This window comes from Megalobrama amblycephala, linkage group LG7, assembly GCF_018812025.1.
Source record: "Megalobrama amblycephala isolate DHTTF-2021 linkage group LG7, ASM1881202v1, whole genome shotgun sequence".
NCBI lineage: Eukaryota > Metazoa > Chordata > Actinopteri > Cypriniformes > Xenocyprididae > Megalobrama > Megalobrama amblycephala.
In genome coordinates, this window is record NC_063050.1 from 42,290,609 (window position 1) to 42,312,876 (window position 22,268).

The 22,268-nt window shown below is 37.1% G+C and overlaps 1 protein-coding gene and 1 long non-coding RNA gene across 5 annotated transcripts in view; one reads left to right on the forward strand and one right to left on the reverse strand.

Annotated features, from left to right (window-relative positions):
- Positions 1 to 1,739: 1,739 nt before the first annotated feature.
- On the reverse strand, positions 1,740 to 7,743 carry LOC125272595. 2 transcript variants are annotated; one of them, XR_007185890.1, is made up of 5 exons: positions 7,612 to 7,743; positions 7,244 to 7,364; positions 3,795 to 3,992; positions 2,489 to 2,628; positions 1,740 to 2,402 (listed from the first exon to the last, which is right to left on the reverse strand). It is a non-coding gene; the product is annotated as an uncharacterized LOC125272595 (long non-coding RNA). The 2 variants fall into 2 exon arrangements; XR_007185891.1 differs by having other exon boundaries at positions 7,608 to 7,712.
- Positions 7,744 to 11,407: 3,664 nt separating this feature from the next.
- Positions 11,408 to 22,268, forward strand: part of marchf1 (membrane-associated ring finger (C3HC4) 1) — a 30,284-nt gene continuing 19,423 nt past the window's right edge. The window contains exons 1-2 of one of the 3 annotated variants that reach the window (XM_048197558.1): positions 11,408 to 12,325; positions 12,585 to 12,803. In XM_048197558.1, the coding sequence (XP_048053515.1) occupies positions 12,714 to 12,803 (90 nt within the window). In that variant the 5' untranslated portion in view covers positions 11,408 to 12,325; positions 12,585 to 12,713. Of the gene's footprint in view, positions 12,386 to 12,584; positions 12,804 to 22,268 lie in introns of all 3 variants that reach the window. The other 2 variants (XM_048197555.1, XM_048197557.1) reach the window with 2 other exon arrangements.

Sequence of the window (22,268 nt, forward strand, 5' to 3'; positions counted from 1 at the left end):
AGTTCTTTTTATAAATGTATTATATTAATAGATTATAATCAGGATATTTGAAAAGCAAATATAACGTTTTTTTCTTGCAGTAAGCATGTTTTTACCCCAGCGCTGAGTTCAAAGTGAGAGTGTGATTGTTTGTGCCAAGTGCGTTTGTATATGATTGGTTCAGTGTAACAGGAAGTGTTATCAGTGTGTAGCTTTGTTGACTGTTGCAATAGCAGATAAGAGTGGCATTCCCCATAACCTTTCTTCCTCCAAAACTAGATTACTACCCTCCCTTTAACACACACACACACACACACACACACACACACCGAGAGACAATACCCCCTTCTGCAGTTTACAACTCCAAGTAGTTACTGCCAGGAAGCGCATACCCAAACTACTCCCCCAACATACTCCCTTCCTCCAACTTACCCATGTAGGTTCCTCATATATGGGCTATATACAGATATATTTAGAATATACAGACAACAGTTCCCCTTTTTAAAAATACAAACATTTTAAAAAAATTTGTAGACCAAAGACAAGAAAAAGCCTCATTTGGAAAGTAGGTTGTAGGCCTTCTTTACATTTTGTCTTAAATTGGTTACTGAATCTTAGAGACATATCTGTATTTTGCTGCATGAAGGCATATCACTGTTAAGGAAAAGTAAGAATGGAAAGAATTTTAAGAACGTCTTGAGAATTAGTACCTGCATGGTTGGCTTATTGAAGTAAACAGTCGTTGTATAGAGAGCTAAAACATTTTTGCTTACCTTTTTTTTTTTACCATTAGAGGGCGCCCCATATTCTCTTACTGTGTTTACAACAGGAAAGACGATGAACGCCTCACTTTTTTGCAGCATTGTCTTATCAATAAAGGTTAATAAACTGCATGAAATTCAACACAGTATGATTTAAATAGGGGTATTATATAAAATTATATATTGTGAACTTTATTTCCTTCCAAATTGTTCTCAAGTGTTGCACTTGAAATTGACCTGCAGCGTCTCGAGTAGCTGTAGTAACATGAAGCGCACGCGGTCATAAAACCGGACACTATGTAACCTCACTTTCCATATAGGCCTATAATTTGAGACAATGTAATCTAGATGAGTGGATTTTAATGTCATGTAAACATTTTAAGATTAAGTGCATATAGGAATGTACTGAGAGAATGTACGGTCATTTTCAAGATCCTTCAATGGCCATAATCCAGAGTTAGCAGTTAGTTAGCAGATCTTTATATCCAAAGAGACTTACACAAGACTAATTACAGGGGTAGTTGTCCTGCAGCACAGTGGTGTTAACTGCCTTGCTTAAGGGCACAGTAATGGGTCATATTAACTGAACCAACAATTTAGTAGAAATGTTCAGTGCAACTCTTTCATACTGAAAATGATATTTTATTACTGGGCAAAACATACTTGAAACACGGAGTAAATATAAGTTGCAAACAGCATGGTTGACTACATAAAATGAATTTTGTTTGTGACTTATTTACACTATGTTTCCAATATATTTTAAAATGTTCCATGGGGAGCAATAAAAATGATCAAAACACTAGGATCCCAACAAGGATGGCAATACCAGAATCTTCTCACCTTGTGGGGACATTTTTTTGGTCCCCATGAGGAAAACAGCTTATAAATGATGCTAAATTATGTTTTTTTGAAAATGTAAAAATGCAATAAGTCTTCTGTGATTTGTAGGTTTAGGGATAAGGGAGTTTGTACAGTATAAAAATCCAAACCCAACATGCGTGTGAGATAATATTCTAATTTTTATTTTGAAATATATAAAATATTTGTGGAAAAATAAATAAATAAATTACAACCAAAAATGCAATACATAAAATATTGTATATAATATTTTTTTTCTTCACAATATACATTCAGCAATATATTTTCCTATTTTTACTGCCATAGCCTACCACCACCCAGAGACTTTAGATGTAGTTTGCCCCAAAAGCATAATATGTGTGAAAAATTAAGGCTCCTCCAGAAAGGTTTTAAATCGTTACATTACAAATGTTAAGCGGATTTAGATGGGGAAAGGGGAGGGGCTTTGATTTCAATAAATCCTCTTTACCTTTCTTCAATGGTTAATTACTTACTGGGATCAGACATTCAAGTCAATCAGAGACAGCTGAGAGAAAACGCATGTGTCTTGAGGGTGAGCTAAAAGATGAGTTTGATAAGTCTATTTTCAGTCTCAGAGATCTTCAGGCACAGTTTGTCTGCTGGTTAACTGCATTTGGTGCGCTAGTCCTTTTATCCAATGAGCACCAATGGAGAGATTCTGTTTTTCTATCAAATGTGTTCATGTTTGTGTGTTCATGTCTTGATTGGTTTTGGTGACAACTCTTTTTTTCTTTGAGTTTTTCTTTTGTTGTGTTATCTTCTGTTCTGTCTGAATGTAGTCATCTATAGGACACACATATAGACGTTAGGTGACATTTTGATTTAGTCATTTCAGTGTTTGGGTGAGTGGATAAAGAAAGTTAGTTTACCTTGATGATCTGTATTATGTATGTAGACTGCAGCCAGGCCAAATAAGCACATGATAGTAAAAGCAATGATGATGAAGACCAACTCAAACCCTGAAAACAGAAGATCCATAACAAAGACACACACACACACACTTCCACCCCTACACACACATACATACACACACAGAGATAAAGGCATTATATAAAATATGATTTCAGAGCGTTAAACAGTTATTTCTCTCAAAAAGGTTTGAAAAGTATTAAAAGTGAATGTAGAAAAACAATAAGTGTGAAAGATTGAAGCAGCTGCGATATACAGGGCCCTGAACACTTAAATGCAAGACTGACTGTAGAGAGAAAATCCATTAACAAGCTGCATGTACTCAGAATCAATAAACTACATTTAGCTGTGCAGTTGTGCTGATGAATAAAGCAATAAACTGTATAAGAGCTTTTAAGATACAGCTAAAAAAAGCCTACCAATTAATGCAACACTATATAAGAGATAATGATTGTTAATGTTAGTAATATGTTTCCAAATTTGGTGAAAAATAATATTACATGATTATAACAGATCATACATTTGGATATGAAACATCCATAAACTTAAATTACAGTATTATCCAGGGTTATTAACTAAAACAATTTTTTTAAACTTACACCTTACTATATATAAAATATATGATATAAAATAAAATATTAAAAAAATATTAAAACATTTTATTCATCTAGATGTCAAGGCAAAATTTCTAATTTTATTTAATTTAACTTTTAAACATTATTTAAATCAATAAAACTATATAGACATATTAAAAAGTGTGAAAAACAACAAAATTACTAAAACTTTAACTAAAATTGAAAATAAAATTAATTAAAAATATTTATAAAATCTGTAACAGTATCTCAATGATATCAGTACTCTAAATGGTGTCATATATTATATTATTATATATTATTATGGTGTTATATATATTATTATATATAAAACATATATTTCATAGACTTTTATTTGGTTATTGCATAGTAAAATGCAAAATTTATTATTTTACAGTTAGCATTTACTTAACATTGTGTGTAGAGAGAGATAAATGGATATAAATACCTTGTTTTGCTAGCTTTCAACAAGATTCAACCCATCAGTAGTACCTCATTCCATTAATACCACACACAGAGTGCATGAAACATGCTTGTACGTCTTTTACAAGCTTCTCACACAGAGCAATCAAAGTCCACTTCTTCCTGCTTCCTTACTGCTGGCTATAAACCCACTTTTCATACTTAAGGTAGGCCTACCTACAGACATTCACTTGCTGTCTTTATTGTTTACCTGAGTTTGGAGCCGGATCCAGTCCAGGTGATGAGGTTTCAAGCGCAATAAAGGTAGCATACAGGTCAGGTTGTGTGCAACGCACTCGTGTTGGATCCTGGATAGACCATGTTGCATGAAATCAGTCTTGAGTAGAGGCCTGCAGGTGGACTCAAACGATGAGTGGCTCCTCAAGTCTTTCTTTGATGTCTTCGCTGTCTTTTTAGTTGGAAGAGAACAAACGAAGAATGCCACGTCACATTTGAAACCAGTTGAACCCGTTTTTGTACTGATAGTGCAATTATAGGCTAAATGCAAATATTTGCAATACTTGTTAGGGATGGGCATTTTTGTTAATTTTTCATTTAAGATACTGATAGGTCTCAAAAAAAAACGAGCCTACTCGGGGGCGGGGCGTGTTCGTCATGGCGTTAATGAAAATATTTTAGTTAAAACACTGCAACGAAAATTAATGTTGACAAATAAAAATATGACATGAAAATATCTCTATCAAAATATGAAATATAATTAGAAAAAATAACAGCTAGATTGTCAATAATACAATGTTTCGAAAATGAAACATCTAATATCTGCATGAGGTGAAGATGAATGACTGAACGAACACAAGTAAACCGAAGCATGTTCTATATGACAATAAATAAATAAATAAATTCACAACATTATAGTGTTATTATTATAATGGTATGGCTGATTGATGTTTTGTTTGAAGCCATGATGAGAAGCGATTTTAATTGGCCTACTGTTGAAAAAATATGAGAAAAAATAATACTGCTGTTGCATTATTAGAAATATCATCAACGTTTTTGAAAAAGAAACATCTAAAAGGAATAGGCATGACTGTCTCAATAATGTTGGTAGGACTGCAACGACTAACCCATAAAATCGATTATTATCATTATTGAAAATAATCGACAACGAATGATTATCGATTAGTCGCGTCTGCGCGCGGTGCTCGAAAACCATCAGTCACGTTGCTTTACAGTAGTGAATAAAATAACATTCTGTGGACAAAACGCATATGGAAAATTGCGGAGGACACAGAGTGAGCTGAAAGACACATGAAAGGTATATGATCCAAGTTGCCCGAAACATGAGAATGTTTTTGTTTTATATTTAACTTAAAGGTGCTAAAGAGGATGTTTTGTTTTATACATTTTTGCAATATTACTTAAAACTGTCTTTACTAACTGATAAAAGACTATTTATTAGGTGCACTGACAGTAATAATATTAATATACATCATCTGTGCACGAGGTAGGGCCTTAAAAACATCAGCCAATCGTTAACGCGATCATCGCGTAAACGATTGGCCCTCTGGCTTGTTAATCACTGCCGTGACGTTCCTTGTGAGAGACGTGCGCGGCTGCGCTCTCCAGTAACTTTCCACACTCTACAGGCGCCGCATGCAATGTTTTTGTCAGGAGACAGGAGTAACAACTGCAGATTATGAGTTACCTGCGGTGAGTCCGACATAATGAATCCAAAAAACACGAATGCCGGTGGTAAACACTCGTGTTCCAATACGAGTGTTTACGAGTTTTGGGAGGCGTTCCTTTGAAATGTGTTGTGAAGGAGGGGGGTTGTTCTTACGCATGCGCTCATTTCAAAAACTCAGTAACAGTCTTTGGATTCTCAGTCGACGAAAAAATCCTCTCTATCACCTTTAAAGGGTTAGTTCACCCAAAAATGAAAATTATGTCATTAATGACTCACCCTCATGTCGTTCCAAACCGGTAAGACCTCCATTCATCTTCGGAACACAGTTTAAGATATTTTAGATTTAGTCCCAGAGCTTTCTGTCCCTCCATTGTAAATCTATGTACGGTAGACTGTCCATGTCCAGAAAGGTAATAAAAACATCATCAAAGTAGTCCATGTGACATCAGTGGGTTAGTTAGAAGTTTTTGAAGCATCGAAAATACATTTTGGTCCAAAAATAACAAAAACTACGACTTTATTCAGCATTGTATTCTCTTCCGGAATCCTTTCCATTGAATTGATTCCATTGAATTGATTCTATTGAATCCTTTCATCTGTCGGCGTTGGTAATGCACTTTGACGTCGTTGTTTTTGGCGATTAGGACATCCGCGACATGCACACTTATGCACCATTTTAAAAAATATAGCAATACCAAAATACAAACAATGTAGAATAGCTTGAATACAGCGTGCGTCTCCCTCAGACTGTAAACGAAGCTCAGGCGCACTAGATAACGGAGTCGTGAACCCGGATTGACAACAGACCCGGAAGAGAATACAATGCTGAATAAAGTCATAGTTTTTGTTATTTTTGGACCAAAATGTATTTTCGATGCTTCAAAAACTTCTAACTAACCCACTGATGTCACATGGACTACTTTGATGATGTTTTTATTACCTTTCTGGACATGGACAGTCTACTGTACATACATTTACAATGGAGGGACAGAAAGCTCTCGGACTGAATCTAAAATATCTTAAACTGTGTTCTGAAGATGAACGGAGGTCTTGTCATGAGGGTGAGTCATTAATGACATAATTTTCATTTTTGGGTGAGCTAACCCTTTAAGTGCTTCAAACAAAGCGTTTACCACATCATCCTGTCTGCCGTTGACAGATGGGTGTGCTGTTTAATGCCTCTGACATTACTCAGTACATAACTTACATTTTATGGTTATATATTTAACTGTAAATTTTAGAAAGTACCGCAAGTATTTCAATTTTGCATATTCTGACAACAAACTTAGCAGACTTCAATGAACGAGTGCCGGTGGGACCTTGCGCGTGAAACAGACGTGCAGGGTTGCCAGGTCCCAGAAAAATTTCCAGCCCAAAGCTCATTTAAAACCCGCCCAAAAGGAATGAAAACAAGCCCAATTTCCCCCTGCCCCATCTAATAATAGCTGACAGCTGCGTTATTCTCATAATGTGCCTTAGTAAACTATTTTTATTTATTCTGTTTTAAATTTTATTTTGATAATTTTAGCTAGACTTGTTTATATGTAACATATGCACATTATTTTATCTGTATTTTATTCCTCTTCATTCACTACCTTTTAATTTTTCTTGTACTCTTTCTTTGATTTTAATTTTGAGCATTTTTCATGATAAATTTCAAAATTAGGGCTGGGCAATATTATTATCCTGTCACTACAAATAGTCATAACAAAAAAAAAATCTATTTTTTTTTTGTCTGTGCAGCTAATTTTGAAGAAATATAAAACACCTAACACAATAGAAATAAATAGATGGGAATTATTCCTCACATATTTTAGATTTTTTTAGTCACTGACAAGCTACAATGGGTTTCTGTCTTTAGTGTTTTTCATAGAATTGTTTTTTTGGCAAATTGAATGGAAACCAATGCAGGTCTATTTGACCCACAACACAAAAGTTATACAGTTTTTTTAACACAACAGGAGCATTAATGAAACAGATTTAATAGTATTGTTTATGTGTATTGTTCATACCTGTAGTGTGCACATATCTCTCTTGTATTAGGCCATGCAGGGTAAAAAGACCGAACACTACCAGAGAGAAGAGAATAGTATACCACTCCATCTCAGTGAAGGGAGAGGCCATCTGCTTCGGCTAAACGAGCAAACACAAACTTATTGCAAAGTCAGGGCATCGCTGATACCTCAGCACCACTGCAGCAGAAATACTATAGCAACACCACTGACATCATCTTATTCATCTGAACTCAAACTGGACAGATTTAAATTAGCAACACTGCCGAAATCAAAACACTCCAGCACTTGTACAAATGTTTGGATTACAACAACACATGACCAGGGATGCAAAATACACATATTTACTTATAAAACCACTTACTTACATGGACTGCCGCACAAACAGGCATCCACATTGAAGTCACTGGTGCTGTACATTAGTTTTTATTAGGTTGTGCGTGTGCACTTGTTTGTATACAGTCGATAATGTAATATGATGAGGGGGTAACCACAATGAGTGGCTCATATTGCATGGTGAGATTAACTAACTACGGTTCTAGCCTGGATACCAGATACAAATGCAAGTAGAGTTTAAAGGGATAGTTCACCCAAAAATGTCATCATTTACTTACCCTCAAGTTCCAAACCTGGATAAATTTATTTGTGCTGCTGAACACAAAGGAAGATATTTTGAAGAATGTTTGTAACAAAACAGTTGTGGGGCACCATTGACTTCCATAGCATGGAAAACGTACTATGGATACCACTTGTCTCGCATAAATTTACTTGACTATTCAGTTTGACCCCACTAGTATTTCCTTGGTGAGAAAACCAAATGTCTTTGTTGGTTAATGCTGCTTTATGCTGGCTAGTCTGTTTTGGTTGTAGCTGACCAGCTTGATCTTTTTGGCAAAGCTAGTTGGCCAGGGTGGTCCTGCTGGTTAAACCAGAGAAGCAACAAGATTTTGATGGACAAGATGGTATTACAAACATGGATATGCTGGTTAAGATCTGCTGGCCAGCCTCAACAGGTTTAACAGGCTCAGCTCATCAGGATATTTTGTTTTTCCAGCAAAGCTCAAAAGATTAACCGTTAGGATTTATTCTCATATTCTCTTTCTTTTGTTTGACATTACACCTGTCTCTGAAAAAAGAAAAAAAAAACGTTCAGAAGAGATTTGAAAACATCATACTAGTAATTCACTAAGGTTTTAGATTTTTCATTATTAAAATTTTACATGACTGAATAAAGTGTTGCATAAATCTAAGTTGAGGAACATACACCACCACAAGGGGAATAAGCACATTTAGGCTCATGAATTAGGCTATATATTTGACAATAAAAAAAGTTTATTTTAAATTTATGTGTACATTTAAATATATTAATTTATTTCTTGCTGGTTGTTTACTTAACATCATAGTATTAAGCAGGCTACATAAAATTTACAATTCATTTTGTTTGATAAAATTGGTCAGAAATTCAAAATACTCTTGTGCAAGCTAACTCACCATCCGTCACTGAACAATGACTGACTGTATAGCTCTTAAAGCTCATTCACGTCACAAGGTATTTCCTTAATTTTGATAAAGCATGTCTAAATTTATGTTGTGGAATTGTATTTTTTCAACCAAACACTCAAAACAAATTTGTAATAGATAATGCTTTGATGGTTAATATCATTAAGGCATGATTTCTGTGTTTATTTGAACCAGTCTTACATTCTTTATTTGTTTTCATTTATCAGTTATCAGTTTTTCTTATGTTAATCTTCATGTGCCAACTAAACCCCACACTTTTCATACATGATTGCCAGGTAATGTAATCATGTTCCAAATCTTATATCAAAATATCTCTATTCTCATCTTTAACTCACTCATCCTTAATTACCATTCATACTAAAATATTACATTTAAAAAAATTGTTTTGGTTTGGGTTTGTTTATTTTTGATAAACACCTTGTTTTACAGATGAGCTTTTGTGGTGGTAAGAACTGATTAAGTGTTCTTACTAGAAGTTTATAGAGTTAGGCCTTTAGCACATTTATCAGGGTGCACAGTCCTTGCTCTCACCCCTACTGTAACTTTCAATTGAATCTGAAGACCTTGACTTTCCTGAGTTCCCAGGAGAAAGAGTGAACACCCTTTATTTAGAACTTGAAAATAGTCTGTAGATGGATCTGGCTTCTCGTTTTTTCAGGATATTATTGTAGGCCTATATTAAGAAGTATGTTATCATTAGAATAAATTCATTAGAATAAAAATAAGATTTATTTTATCAAATTTTGGATGACCAAAAACAATGCTTTTAAATAAATGAAAAAAATATTATCTCTTTCACAGAACTCACATGCTGTCACGCTCAGTTGCAGGAAACAGACAATGAAGGAAGAATATGTTAAAAGTCTTTAATAATCCACTCAGAAGGTAACTCCAAATAACACAGGCAAATAAACACAACCAAAGCACAATGTGAATGGACAAATGAACACTAAAAAGACTGGAACTTAAATACAAAGCAAATGAGAGAAATAATGACAAACACCTGTGATCATTAATGAATCTCCATAGTAACTAATAGTGTCAGGAAACTAAACAAAAGACAACAGAAACTAATGAAAACAGACTAAGGCCCCATTTACACTAGTGCGTTTTTATTTTAAAACAGTGTTTTAAAATGAAAACGATCCTCATCTACACTGGCATTTCCACAGTGTTTCAGAAACGATCTCCGTCTACACTACATGGCCGAAAATGCATGTCACATGACCGTTTATGCACACTGGGCATGAGTATACAAGTGTAAACAATTGCCTCTTGCACACGTAGGTAGCTGCAGTATTAAAAAATGCAGTTTATCTGCACAATGGCTGCTAAAAAATTACAACAAAACCAGCAAAGATTGCAGTCCAGTCTCCTTGTTATTGTTTACACGGTCGTCAAGGATACGCAGAGCCCAGAATGTGGGCAACCACGCCATCGTTTTGGTATGTTTACATTGAAATACAACTCCGGCGTTTTCAAACTAAAACGTTCTCTGCTGCGTCTTCAAAAGTCTCCATTTTCAAGGTTCGAAAACACTGGCGTAGTGTAAATGACAGGCGTAACTGTAGCAAAACTTGTGCATTTTAAAACAAAAACGCACTAGTGTAAACGGGGCACAAGAACGATAAGTATAAAGATAATGATAAAGATATGTTTCTAAAAATCATTCTAAATATCCACACCACAGCTATAACGATAACGATATAGAGAAACGATATCGTTGGGATCACTTTCAGAACAATTTTTTCCAGCTGTTGAACCATAAAACACTGACAGCCAATCAGAATCCATTCGTGCATTTAAAATGGCAGATGACATTGCGGAGAAGTTAATTGCCGAAAAAGCCACCACTTTTTGATAAGTCAACCCTTTTCAAGGATAATTTAAAGAAATGGATATATGGAAAACAATCGGTCGTACGCTCGGAATAAAGGGTGAAAAGTATTAACGATGAGATCATTATGTCAGGCTAGCAAACCGTGTAACATAAAAATTACCTCAAGTATTCAGCGCTAATTTCGACAACATTGTCTTGCTTCTTTTGACGCTGCAATGAAAAAGACTAGGCATTTTTATTTCACTATTGACTTTGTCAGCTAAATTCACTTTTAGATTAGTTTGATTACACTAGCTATTTACTTGAAACATAGCATGGGCTTATGGGCTTTTGAGCTTGAAAATTGGGTCATTTTTAACCCTGGGTTAACATAATCATGGGTTATTTGTTTATGCTTGACTGTTTGTGCTTTGAGTTAGTACTAATCAGTCATAGGTAGTCAGGTTCTGAGATTCACACTGTACATTTGTAAACCGTAGTTTAATATTCTTATTTGCATAAGTAAAATGCTAAGGTAATTTTGGTCTGTTAAAATGGTCTGATTTGTCCACATACATAATTCCCAAACTTAGGAATGGTGACTTCACTATTATTCTAAAATGTAGAATATTTTAAGTAAAATAAGGAGTAAGTGTTCAAAATGTTGAATGGTAGTACAACCCCAAATCAAGAAAAGTTGGGAGATTTGGTAAAACAATAAAATCAAGAATCTGTGATTTGTTAATTCTCTTGAACCTTTATTTAACTGCCAAAAGTATAAAGAAAAGATTTTCACTGGCCAAATTAATTGTATTTCGTAAATATAAACAAATTTTGATTTTGATAGCTGCAACACACTTGAAAAAATTTGGGACAGAGGCATGTTTTCCACTGTGTCACATCACCTTTCCTTGTAATTACACTTTTTAGTCATTTGGGAATTGAGCATACTAATTGAGGATACTAATTGCAGTTTTGCAAGTGGAATTTGTAATCTGACTTTTGAATGGTTTGACAATTCTCTCATGAAATCTGGCACAAAAAGGTGAGCCATGACCCATCTTTTCTTGCAAAACCGAGTCTTTGGTGGATGCTCTTTTTATACCCAATCACGATACCCTCACCTATCACCAATTCCCCTGCTAATTGCGGACTGTTTCAAAACTATTTAACTGGGATATTCTGTAGTCTTTTCACTATTTTGCCTCTGTCTCAACTTTTTTGGAGTGTTGCAGCCATTGAAAACATTTCTTTGTACTTTTGTCAGTTAAATAAAGGTTCAAGAGAATTAACAGATCACAGCTTCTTGATTTTATTGTGTTTTACAAAATCTCCCAACTTTTCTTGATTTGGGGTTGTAGATAAGTGAATTTCTGCAGTTGCAAAAAGCTCATGAATATTTAATGAGGCAACCATTGTTTCATTTACGATTGGTTGTCTGTTGTTAATACACTAGTCCTTCCAGTATAATTTAGTTTTGCTGCATAATGAGTCTATACAAGCTCTCCTCAACTGTTTGTATGAATGAAATGTTTAACAGTTTAAATGTTACCAGCTAGTTTGTTTGATCCAGTGTGTCTTCCTATGTTCGTGTGAGCATGTGTGTGTTTTCCAGTAGCCGAGGTTGTGAAGCCCCTAGGGTTGTAAGCTGATTAGCTTGCTGCTCCATCCCACGCTGCTCCTGGAGGGAGGAGATTTGGAGCTAAAATAACCCCTAAGTCCTCTCAGCAACTTGTTTACAGGTCAGGTTAACAGACGCACACACACACATCCACAAACTGAGGCATCATTGCAGCTCTCAGGTAGAGTAGAATTTAAATGAGCTCTTGCTGTCTGTCTCTCTCTCCCTGTCACAGATCACACAGGTAGAACGAGAGAGGTTGGCTTAAGCTTTTTTGGGGGGGATGTGACGACCAGCTCTTTGGATGTTTCCCTCTGTTGCAGCTGAAGTCTAAGATTTCAACCTGGATACTTAACCTGATTTCATGCATTTCTCTGTAGGACAACGGATACGAGCTCTGGAGCGGGTCATATTCTTTGTTTCCATGCCGACCCACAGGATGATGTGAGTCCGTTGTCTTTGGTGGGCTGAAGGCAGCGAGGTATCCCGCAGTCCTGAGCACTGCTAGCATGCCTGTGCATCAGATTTCGGTTGTACCTATCACTAAGGAGAATGCCAACAGCTCCAGCCGGAATAGAGACAAGAGTAAAGAGAATGAGGCAAGTACGCATTACATGTGATTACAATTAACATAGAGAATATGTAATGTATGTGGAGTTTTCATAACAAATACCATAGTTTGTTTCATAGCAATTAGTTACATTGAAGGTAGAGGTAGCCATCCATGGTTTTCCATGTGGTTACTATAGTCTGAAAATACTATTGGTATTTTGATGGATTCTGTGGGGCAATGGTACATTTTCATTAGGGTTAACTCTTTAGGTTGGCGTCCATTTGTCAGTTGTGAATATTGTCCTGCAAAAAGATTTCTAATATTTAGTTTGCATAAATCTGTGAGATTTAAGTGCCAATGTAAGCAAATCCTTCAGATTTAATTTACAGAAGTGAGGATAAAAAATGACTCAATCTTATGTAAACAGAAATATAGCCTAGAGCAGGAGCTGGACTGTGTTGTATTGGAAAAGAAATTGCTGCTATAAATAGAACCGTAAGACAGTGTTACATAGATTTCAGCCTCACCAGGGTCATTGACATTTCTTTCAAGTATCTTCTAAATCAAATATGCTCTTCTATCACATTGCTTCAGCATGTATGCATTTGTTTCAGCTGTGTGAATGTTTGTAATATCCAGGACATTTATTAGATGTATGATGCACAGATGGCACATACACAGTCCATTCGCTGATCTCCTGATGCAAATCACACACAAAAATGATGGCTAAAATCACCAGCTCCAGTCCTTTTGAGCAACTAATCATTAGATTTGCCAGCTTATTATTATATTTCCAGGTTTGTGGCATCAAATCTGAAATATATTTAGAGTTTTGTTTTGGACACTTAGTAGTACACTTACTTACTCCATGAGCAGAATTGTAAATTACAATTTGGTTTTAAGTTACATCTCTATATCAATTCCCACAGTTGATATCAACTATTTCAGATAAACTTGCCTCCTAAACATCATGAAAAAGTAAAGCAAACTCATTAGTGTAATGTGTAGTTCTGTTTTGGCTTAGATTCATGGTGTTTTAGTTTGGTTTTCCCTGTTCCTGTTTGCCTGTGTTCCCTGTAAATTCCTGCGTCCCAATGTGTATACTATCCATCCTAAATATTATGTACAATAAGTGTGTTCCAAAGCATCTATTTCCAGTAGATTGTCAAAGTGTGGATCTGTGCACTCTATAACAGCTAATATTGCCCACAACCCATTGTAGTTTGGAGGAGGATTCGGTTCAGAACTACAAACACCAATAGTGTTAAAAAACTACAAGCATGGCAGGTGTGTGCGACCGAGGTATCCATGCACCCTATAACGGCTAATATTGCCCACAACCCATTGCGCTATGGAGGTTTCTGTTCAGAACTACAAACATGTAAAAGAGTGTTAAAAAACTACAAACATGGCAGGTGTGCACGACCAATGGTTAAGTAGAGAGGTTTAGATAAAAGGGGTTGAGTGACTAATAATTAAAATTTAACCTGATAAAAATATTTATTTACAGTTATCTGTGATATATTTCATCTGCAACAACAATGTGGACTTCTATAAAGATCTGTTAGGCCATCACAAAAAGAGTACATACTTTTAGGGTATAGTATAAGTAGGCGAATTGGGATGCAGCAATTGTTAATTGACCTAGTTTCCTAGTGTGTGCCTGTTAACAATTAAGTTCACCTGTGTTTCATTTAGCTCCTTTTGTTTGCCTGTGTGTATAATATAGCCCTCAGTCTGTTCAGTTCTTTGTCTTGCATTGTACCTCTGTTATGTGTTCTTCAGAGTTCCCCTGTGTAGATGATCTTCCCTTGTTTGGATTATCTTCATTGTTTTGTGTTTATTAAAAAATGTACTGCTATAGATCCCTCTCCTCTTTATTTGGTGACTCAACTCTTTGACAGAAATGCAAGACCTAGAAAAGATTTAAAGGATGGATCTACCTGCAGTACAACTTCTCTGCCTTGACCAAGAGGATTGTGCCCTCGAGGACCACACAAGGAATTTTTTAGACCTGGCATGCCTGACAATATTCAGACCGCTCTCTCTCTGTGTTTTACTATACTTGCCTCAATGAGTGGACCATGCTTGCCCTATAAAGGTCCTCATTTCCTGCTTTTGTGGCGTGGGTGTTAGCGAACAACTACTACCCTATGACTGTCTGCCTCGTGGATGAGGACAATGCCAGCCCCACTCCAGCCAGCCACCAACAACACCCAACATTGACATTATGCCTGAGTCCACCGCAGAGCCCACTGTGAAGAGTGCCAGAGCCAACACATGAGCCATACTTCGTCCTGGAGCCTAAGTCCAACATTACGTCTGATCGGGTGCGTGAGCCGGCAATACGTTCAGTACCAGTGGGTGTCATCTTGGAGTTCGAGGGAATGGATTGGAGCCCCATCCATACTCCCGTTGCTGAGGGTGAGCTGTGCAAGGTTTCTGTGGAATTATATGAGGATTTAGAAGAGACAATAAGTCCAAGTCTCTTGTGTCTCTGCTGATCCTGTCCAGCTCCAAGTCTCCAGTATCTCTGCTAGTCCTGCCCAGCTCCAAGACTCCTGCATCTCCTATGGTCCCACCCAGCCTCCCCCTCCCACCTCCCCTTCCAAATCTATCCAGTCCATCTGTCCTGCTGGTTCCCTTCAGCTCCTCAGCTTCTCCTTTGTTTACTCCACTATGCTGCATGGATATGCCTCAGATCTCCTAGTCACCAGCTCTGCTTTGGCAAGAGGATCCCTGGCTCTGCCTCTAGCCACCGAGCCCATCACTCCACCTTGGCTCGTCAAGCAGGTGGCTCCACCTTGGCTCCTCCCTCCATTGGCTCTACCTGGGACCATTGTCCTTGCGGCTCCACCGGGCTCCCTCGTCTCTCTGGCTCTGCCTTGGTCAGACTTTGTTCTGCATGTGCCATGGACTTCCAGGCCTTCAGCTGCTCTTTGTCCCTCCACCCCTTCGGCTCCATCAGGCTCCGCCTTCCCTCCAGCTTCGCCTTGGTCCTTAATCCTACTGGCTCTGCCTCAGTCCTCTGGCACCCTGGCTCTCCCTCAGATGCTCATCGCTTATCACTGTGGCTCTGCCTCTGTCTCCCGAACCATCTGTGTTGTGTGGTCTCATTGGCTCTTCATCTCTGCGTGGGTCTCCACCTCCATCGGTTCAGTCTCCGTCAGTCTTCCCCCTGGTGTTGTCAGCCAAGTCTCGACCATGGCTCCTCCCTCCCTCGACTCTGCCATGGGGTCCCTGTCTGGCTACTACTGCTCTGCTCTTCTCCCTGGCTCCTCCCACCATCATCACTGCCCTGGTTTCTCCCAGCACCTTCTCCTGTTTTCTGCCATTTGCCTGCTTCACATCCTCCAGAGCCCCCACCCTCCCTCCTCAGTTGGACTGTTACGGCGCAAGGATATTCCCTGTCATTGTTAATTGGCCTAGTTTCCTAATGTGTGCCTGTTAGTCACTAAGTTCACCTGCGTTTCATTGAGCTCCTTTTTGTTTGCTTGTGTGTGTGTGTGTATATACAGGCCTCAGTTTGTTCAGTTCTTTGTCTTGCGTTGTACCCCTGTTACATGTTCTCCAGAGGTCCCCTGTGTAGATTCTTATCTTGTTTGGAGTACTGCTATAGATCCTCTCTTCGTTTGGTTACTCAAGTGTGACATTTGGTCATGTTGTATAAATGTCTGGTTAAGCACAGCTATCTTCAGTATATTTTGGCTGCATTATCCACAAATAATTTAGCCATTGAATGAACACATTTTGGACATTTGTTGCAAACATCAGTATGTTGTTGGATTGCCTAGACTAGAGTGCATTTGCTGAACAGTCCTATGCAAAAAACAAAAAAAATTGGTTGTATCTTGTGTAAACCTGTTGGTCACCCAGTGGTCTTTTGCCTTCTAAGATGCACTAAAGATGGTCTTGTCCTATTGACCTGAACCCTTGTGTGTTGATGTAATCAAAATTTCTCTTCTCTTCTCTTCTCTTCTCTTCTCTTCTCTTCTCTTCTCTTCTCTTCTCTTCTCTTCTCTTCTCTTCTCTTCTCTTCTCTTCTCTTCTCTTCTCTTCTCTTCTCTTCTCTTCTCTTCTCTTCTCTTCACATGTTTACTGGTGTGAGGGCAGGACAACCTGTCACTCACCTGAGATCACAGCAAAGGCAAACCACAATGACCTAACGATCCAATTAATTCCTCTTGGACAAAATCAAGTCCCATCCTGCATTTTTTTTTTCTTGTTTAAGAAGCCGTTTAACTTGCATACACATCAAAATAGGGAAGAAAAGTCTATTCAGATCGACAGATCCAACAAGGCTTTGTGAAGCCATCATTCAAAGTTAATGAAAAATGTTCATCATTCAAAGTTAATGGTTGCTAGGTGGTTGCTTACTGGTCCTATGTCAAAAGAGCAAGTCTCTATGATATTCTGGGCCCTATATATATTTTAGTAGGCACCTGAGTCAAAAGACATAACCCACCGACAGGCAGAAATCCTAAAAAGTATTAGGACACCTATCCTCAGCATGCAGCAGTTTTCTTCTATCATTCATGTCAGTAGCACAAATGGTGTAGAACAAGGTATGTGCTGAACTTTTTTGCTTAAGGTTAGGGGTTTATGTAAATCCTTAACCCTAAACATAAGGTACAACATAACAGTGATGCCTTGCAGGCACTATAATAATGATGCGGCTATCTGAATTCTTGAAAGCATTATCACCTACCAAGAACTGAGCACTGAGCAAACACTTTAGTTATTATTTTCTTTATAATATGGTTTTGCTTAATATAGAGACTCTCAGACCTTCCATATGTTGTAGGTGTATTTGTGCGTGTGTGTGTGTGGAAGCCAAGTGTGTGATGTGCATTTCACGTGTTCCATTTCTTTGAATTAGCTGCTCTTTTTCTCTCTAGCGGGCATCTAATCCACTGTGCTCTCTGCTGGAGCTGCCACCTGTGATCACTCACTAACACACATAAGCACATTCTCTTGGCACCATGATGGGTACTAAATGGGCTCCCTAGGCGGCCTGTCATGACCCTTGCTCTTTACAATTGGATTCTACATAGTTCGATACACAGACAAAATTGTGTCTACTAGTTATGATAAATCAGATTACTAGTCCAAACAGTAATATTGTGAAATATTATATTAAAGTGCCCCCATTATGGATTTTTGAAAATTACCTTTCATGTAGTGTGTAACATAGCTCTAAGTGAATGAAAACTGCAAAGTTTTAAATCTGAAAGTACATCGTATATAAAGTTATTGTCTTTAAAAGTAAGAGTCGACTCTGAGTCAATTAAATGAGTCGTTTGTAAAACGAATCCCAAGCCGTTTCGTTGTGATGTCACAACGAAACATTAGTATATTGCCTGCGCACGTAGAAGCCAGGGAAAATTCATTTTTTCAACAATACCACAGCAGTACAATCTTTTGTTGTGTTCCTGTCATTTTACTGATGACCGCTTCTCAAACCTTGGGGAGTTTAATGCACAAAACGCTTGGTCTTAAAGGTGCCCTAGATTCAAAAATTGAATTTACCTCAGCATAGTTGAATAACAAGAGTTCAGTACATGGAAATGACATACAGTGAGTCTCAAACTCCATTGTTTCCTCCTTCTTATATAAATTTCATTTGTTTAAACGACCTCCGAGGAACAGGCGAATCTCAACATAACACCGACTGTTACGTAACAGTCGGGGTGTACGCCCCCAATATTTGCATATGCCAGCCCATGTTCAATGCATTACACAAGGGCAGGATGTCTGGATGTGCACAGCTGAATCATCAGACTAGGTAAGCAAGCAAGGACAATAGCAAAAAATGGCAGATGGAGCAATAATAACTGACGTGATCCATGATATCATGATATTTTTAGTGATATTTGTAAATTGTCTTTCTAAATGTTTCGTTAGCATGTTGCTAATGCACTGTTAAATGTGGTTAAAGTTATCATCGTTTCTTACTGTATTCACGGAGACAAGACTGTCGTTATTTTCATTTTTTAAACACTTGCAGTCTGCATAATGCATAAACACAACTTCATTCTTTATAAATCTCTCCAATAGTGTGTAATGTTAGCTTTAGCCACCAAGCACTATCGAACTCATTCAGAATCAAATGTAAACATCCAAATAAATACTATACTTACGCGATTAGACATGTTGCACGACGAACACTTGACGAACAGTTTTTTTCCTCTGCGTTTTTATTATTACAGTAGAGTGGAGCTCTATCTGTATTGTAATAGGATGTTAAGATGCTAGTCTACACTAACTTGTTGAAGCATTCTCTCTGTTAACAGTAAACACCCATTGTAATGTCAAACAATGATATAGCCATTTTTCTTTGTTAATAGTTATGACGAAAAAGTCTGTACACATCTGGCCTAAATGTTTATCTTATGTAAGAGGTTTTCAGCTTCTCTTGGCATTCTGATCCAGTTCCCACAGGTGCACCTACATAAAGTATAACAGTGACACTGCTATTACGTCTTATAAATAACTAAGGTGACACTTACCATAGAGAAACATCGTACTCCAGTCATGATTGTGAATCAGTTTCTGGTTGATCCATTACTTCAGACGTTTCATTGTCACACTCGGGCTCGGATTGATACGGTAAAATCGATGCTATCTTTTCTGTCCATACATTGTATACAATTGTATATCAAACTGCCACAGTCACGTGATTTTAGTAAATGAGGCTTTGTTACATCATAAGTGTTTTGAAATTTCAATAGTTTACCACTGGGGGGCGTGACTTTGGCAGTTTGACAACGCTTCGAACCACTGATTCGAAAACAAAAGATTCGTAAAGCATCGAAGCTTCATGAAGCAGTGTTTTGATATCACCCATCACTAGATATTGTTGAATAAAGTCATTATTTAGTTTTTTTGGCAGACAAAAAGTATTCTTGTCGCTTCATAACATTAAGGTTGAACCACTGTAGTGACATGAACTAATTTAAATATGTCTTTAGTAGCTTTCTGGACATCTGTAAAGGTACCCTAGAATTAAAAATTGAATTTACCTTGGCATAGTTGAATAACAAGAGTTCAGTATATGGAAAAGACATACACTGAGTTTCAAACTCCATTGTTTCCTCCTTCTTATATAAATCTCATTTGTTTAAAAGACCTCCGAAGAACAGGCAAATCTCAACATAATGCCAATTGTTACGTAACAGTCGGGGTGTACGCCCCAATATTTGCATTTGCCAGCCCATGTTCCCAACATTATGGAAGGCATTAGACAAGGGCAGCCAGTAACGTCTGGATGTGCACAGCTGAATCATCAGATTCAGTAAGCAAGCAATAACAACAGCGAAAAATGGCAGATGGAGCAATAATAACTGACATGATCCATGATATCATGATATTTTTAGTGATATTTGTAAATTGTCTTTCTAAATGTTTCGTTAGCATGTTGCTAATGTAGGCTACTGTTGGTTAAAGTTACCATCGTTTATTACTGTATTCACGGAGACAAGAGCCGTCACTATTTTAATTTTTAAACACTTGCAGTCTGTATAATGCATAAACACAACTTCATTCTTTATAAATCTCTCCAACAGTGTGTAATGTTAGCTTTAGCCACGGAGCACTATCAAACTCGTTCAGAATCAAATATAAACACCCAAATAAATACTATACTCACATGACCCGAAGCATGCATGCAGCATACATGACAAACATCTTGTAAAGATCCATTTGAGGGTTATATTAGCTGTGTGAACTTTGTAAATACACTGTATTATAGTGTCGCGAGCTCGATGGGCAGGGAGCATGAGATTTAAAGGGCCAGCAGCCCCTGAATCGGTGCATAGTTAATGATGCCCCAAAATAGGCAGTTAAAAAAATTTATTAAAAAAAATGTATGGGGTATTTTGAGCTGAAACTTCACAGACACATTCAGGGGACACCTTAGACTTATATTACATCTTGTAAAAAAACGTTCGATGGCACCTTAAGTGTAAATTATCTTGCTGGAAATAGAGGCCTCACTGAGCCATCAGATTTTATCAAAAATATCTTAATTTGTGTTCCGAATACAATAGGTGCAGTGTTGTGGCTCTGACATGCTTATTGCCAGCTTCCGACATGCTTATTGCCAGCTGTTGGTTTGTACTGCGATTGATGAATGCAAAGATATTAATACATAGATTCTGCTTTAGGTTTATCATATTGGGCACTTCTGCATGTTACAGGTGTTACAAAAAATTCAAAATGAAACAGATTATTGGTAAAACAGTTTTGTTGGTAGTATTGATCATCATAGAATCTGATTGTTTATTATCTGATGATGAACACAGAAACAGTTTACTCATCACACTGAGACATCAACTCTATTAACTTTAATTTAAAGAGTTTACTTTGTTAACCATTCCAAAATGTACCTGGATCAGCAAAATATTGCATCTGTGTGCTACCATCTACGGGTAGATGCTTGTGATTCTGCGCGAGTACTAGTTTTGACCAGGTGTATCCCATCAGCACATTATCCCATAATGCACCAGTGTCTATAGTTAGCTTTTGAATGCCAGCCGGAGCTTTAATCTTGGTCAGTGATTGGCTGCAGGCACATTGCCTCTTAAACAAATACAAATCACAAGGGATCGTCACCAATGTATGTGCACTTGCATACATACAGTAAGTGTGTATGAATCTAACACTGACAGGTTTATGTAAAATAACTGAAGTCAAAACTAGGCAGAACCTCAGATAGTATAGCTAGAAATCAATACCTCAGACATCAGAAAAATACAAGTAAATCTAAAACTGAAACCATGTGTTAGCCTATTTCTGTGTGTATCTAAATGAATGCACGACCAGAGATAGACCAACCACTTACAGATTATACCTCAGAGAAGCAGCTCGAGCTAATCCAGCCCTGCCTAGCACATAAACATGCATATGTGAGCTCTTACTGTACATGCATCGGCCTTTGGATCAAGCAGAGCTGATTGGCAATTTGATAGCTCATTGAACATACAGGGGTGAATTTATGGGTAAGTGAATGTCAGTTTGGATGTTTCTAGTTGTATGATTCTACATTTTTTTTTTTTTTAATGATTGTACATGTGATGGAGATGAGTTTTTAAAAATTATATACCTTATTATACTTGCCTAGGGCTCTAATGATAAAAGTATGGCATGGCTTTCAATTAACTTCTCGGTTAAACTGCTTAGGTTCCCGATATGCATTTTAATCCTTGGGGTTTGCAAAACAAATGACTAACTGCATTTATTAACTACTAAATGTATATCCAACTTTTTTTTTTTTTTTTTGGATATATGTACTTGTATAAAGCGACACATTCTACCATTTAAAAGTTCCCCAAAACTTTTTATATATGTACATGTATGTAGATATTTTTTCAGATGTTTTATTCAGATTTTTTTTTTTTTTTAAATAATTGTTTTCAGCAAGCGGACATTAATCAAAAGTAACAGTAAAGACAATTATAATGTTACAAATAATTTGTAAATTACACAAAAATATTAGTCAGCACAACTGATT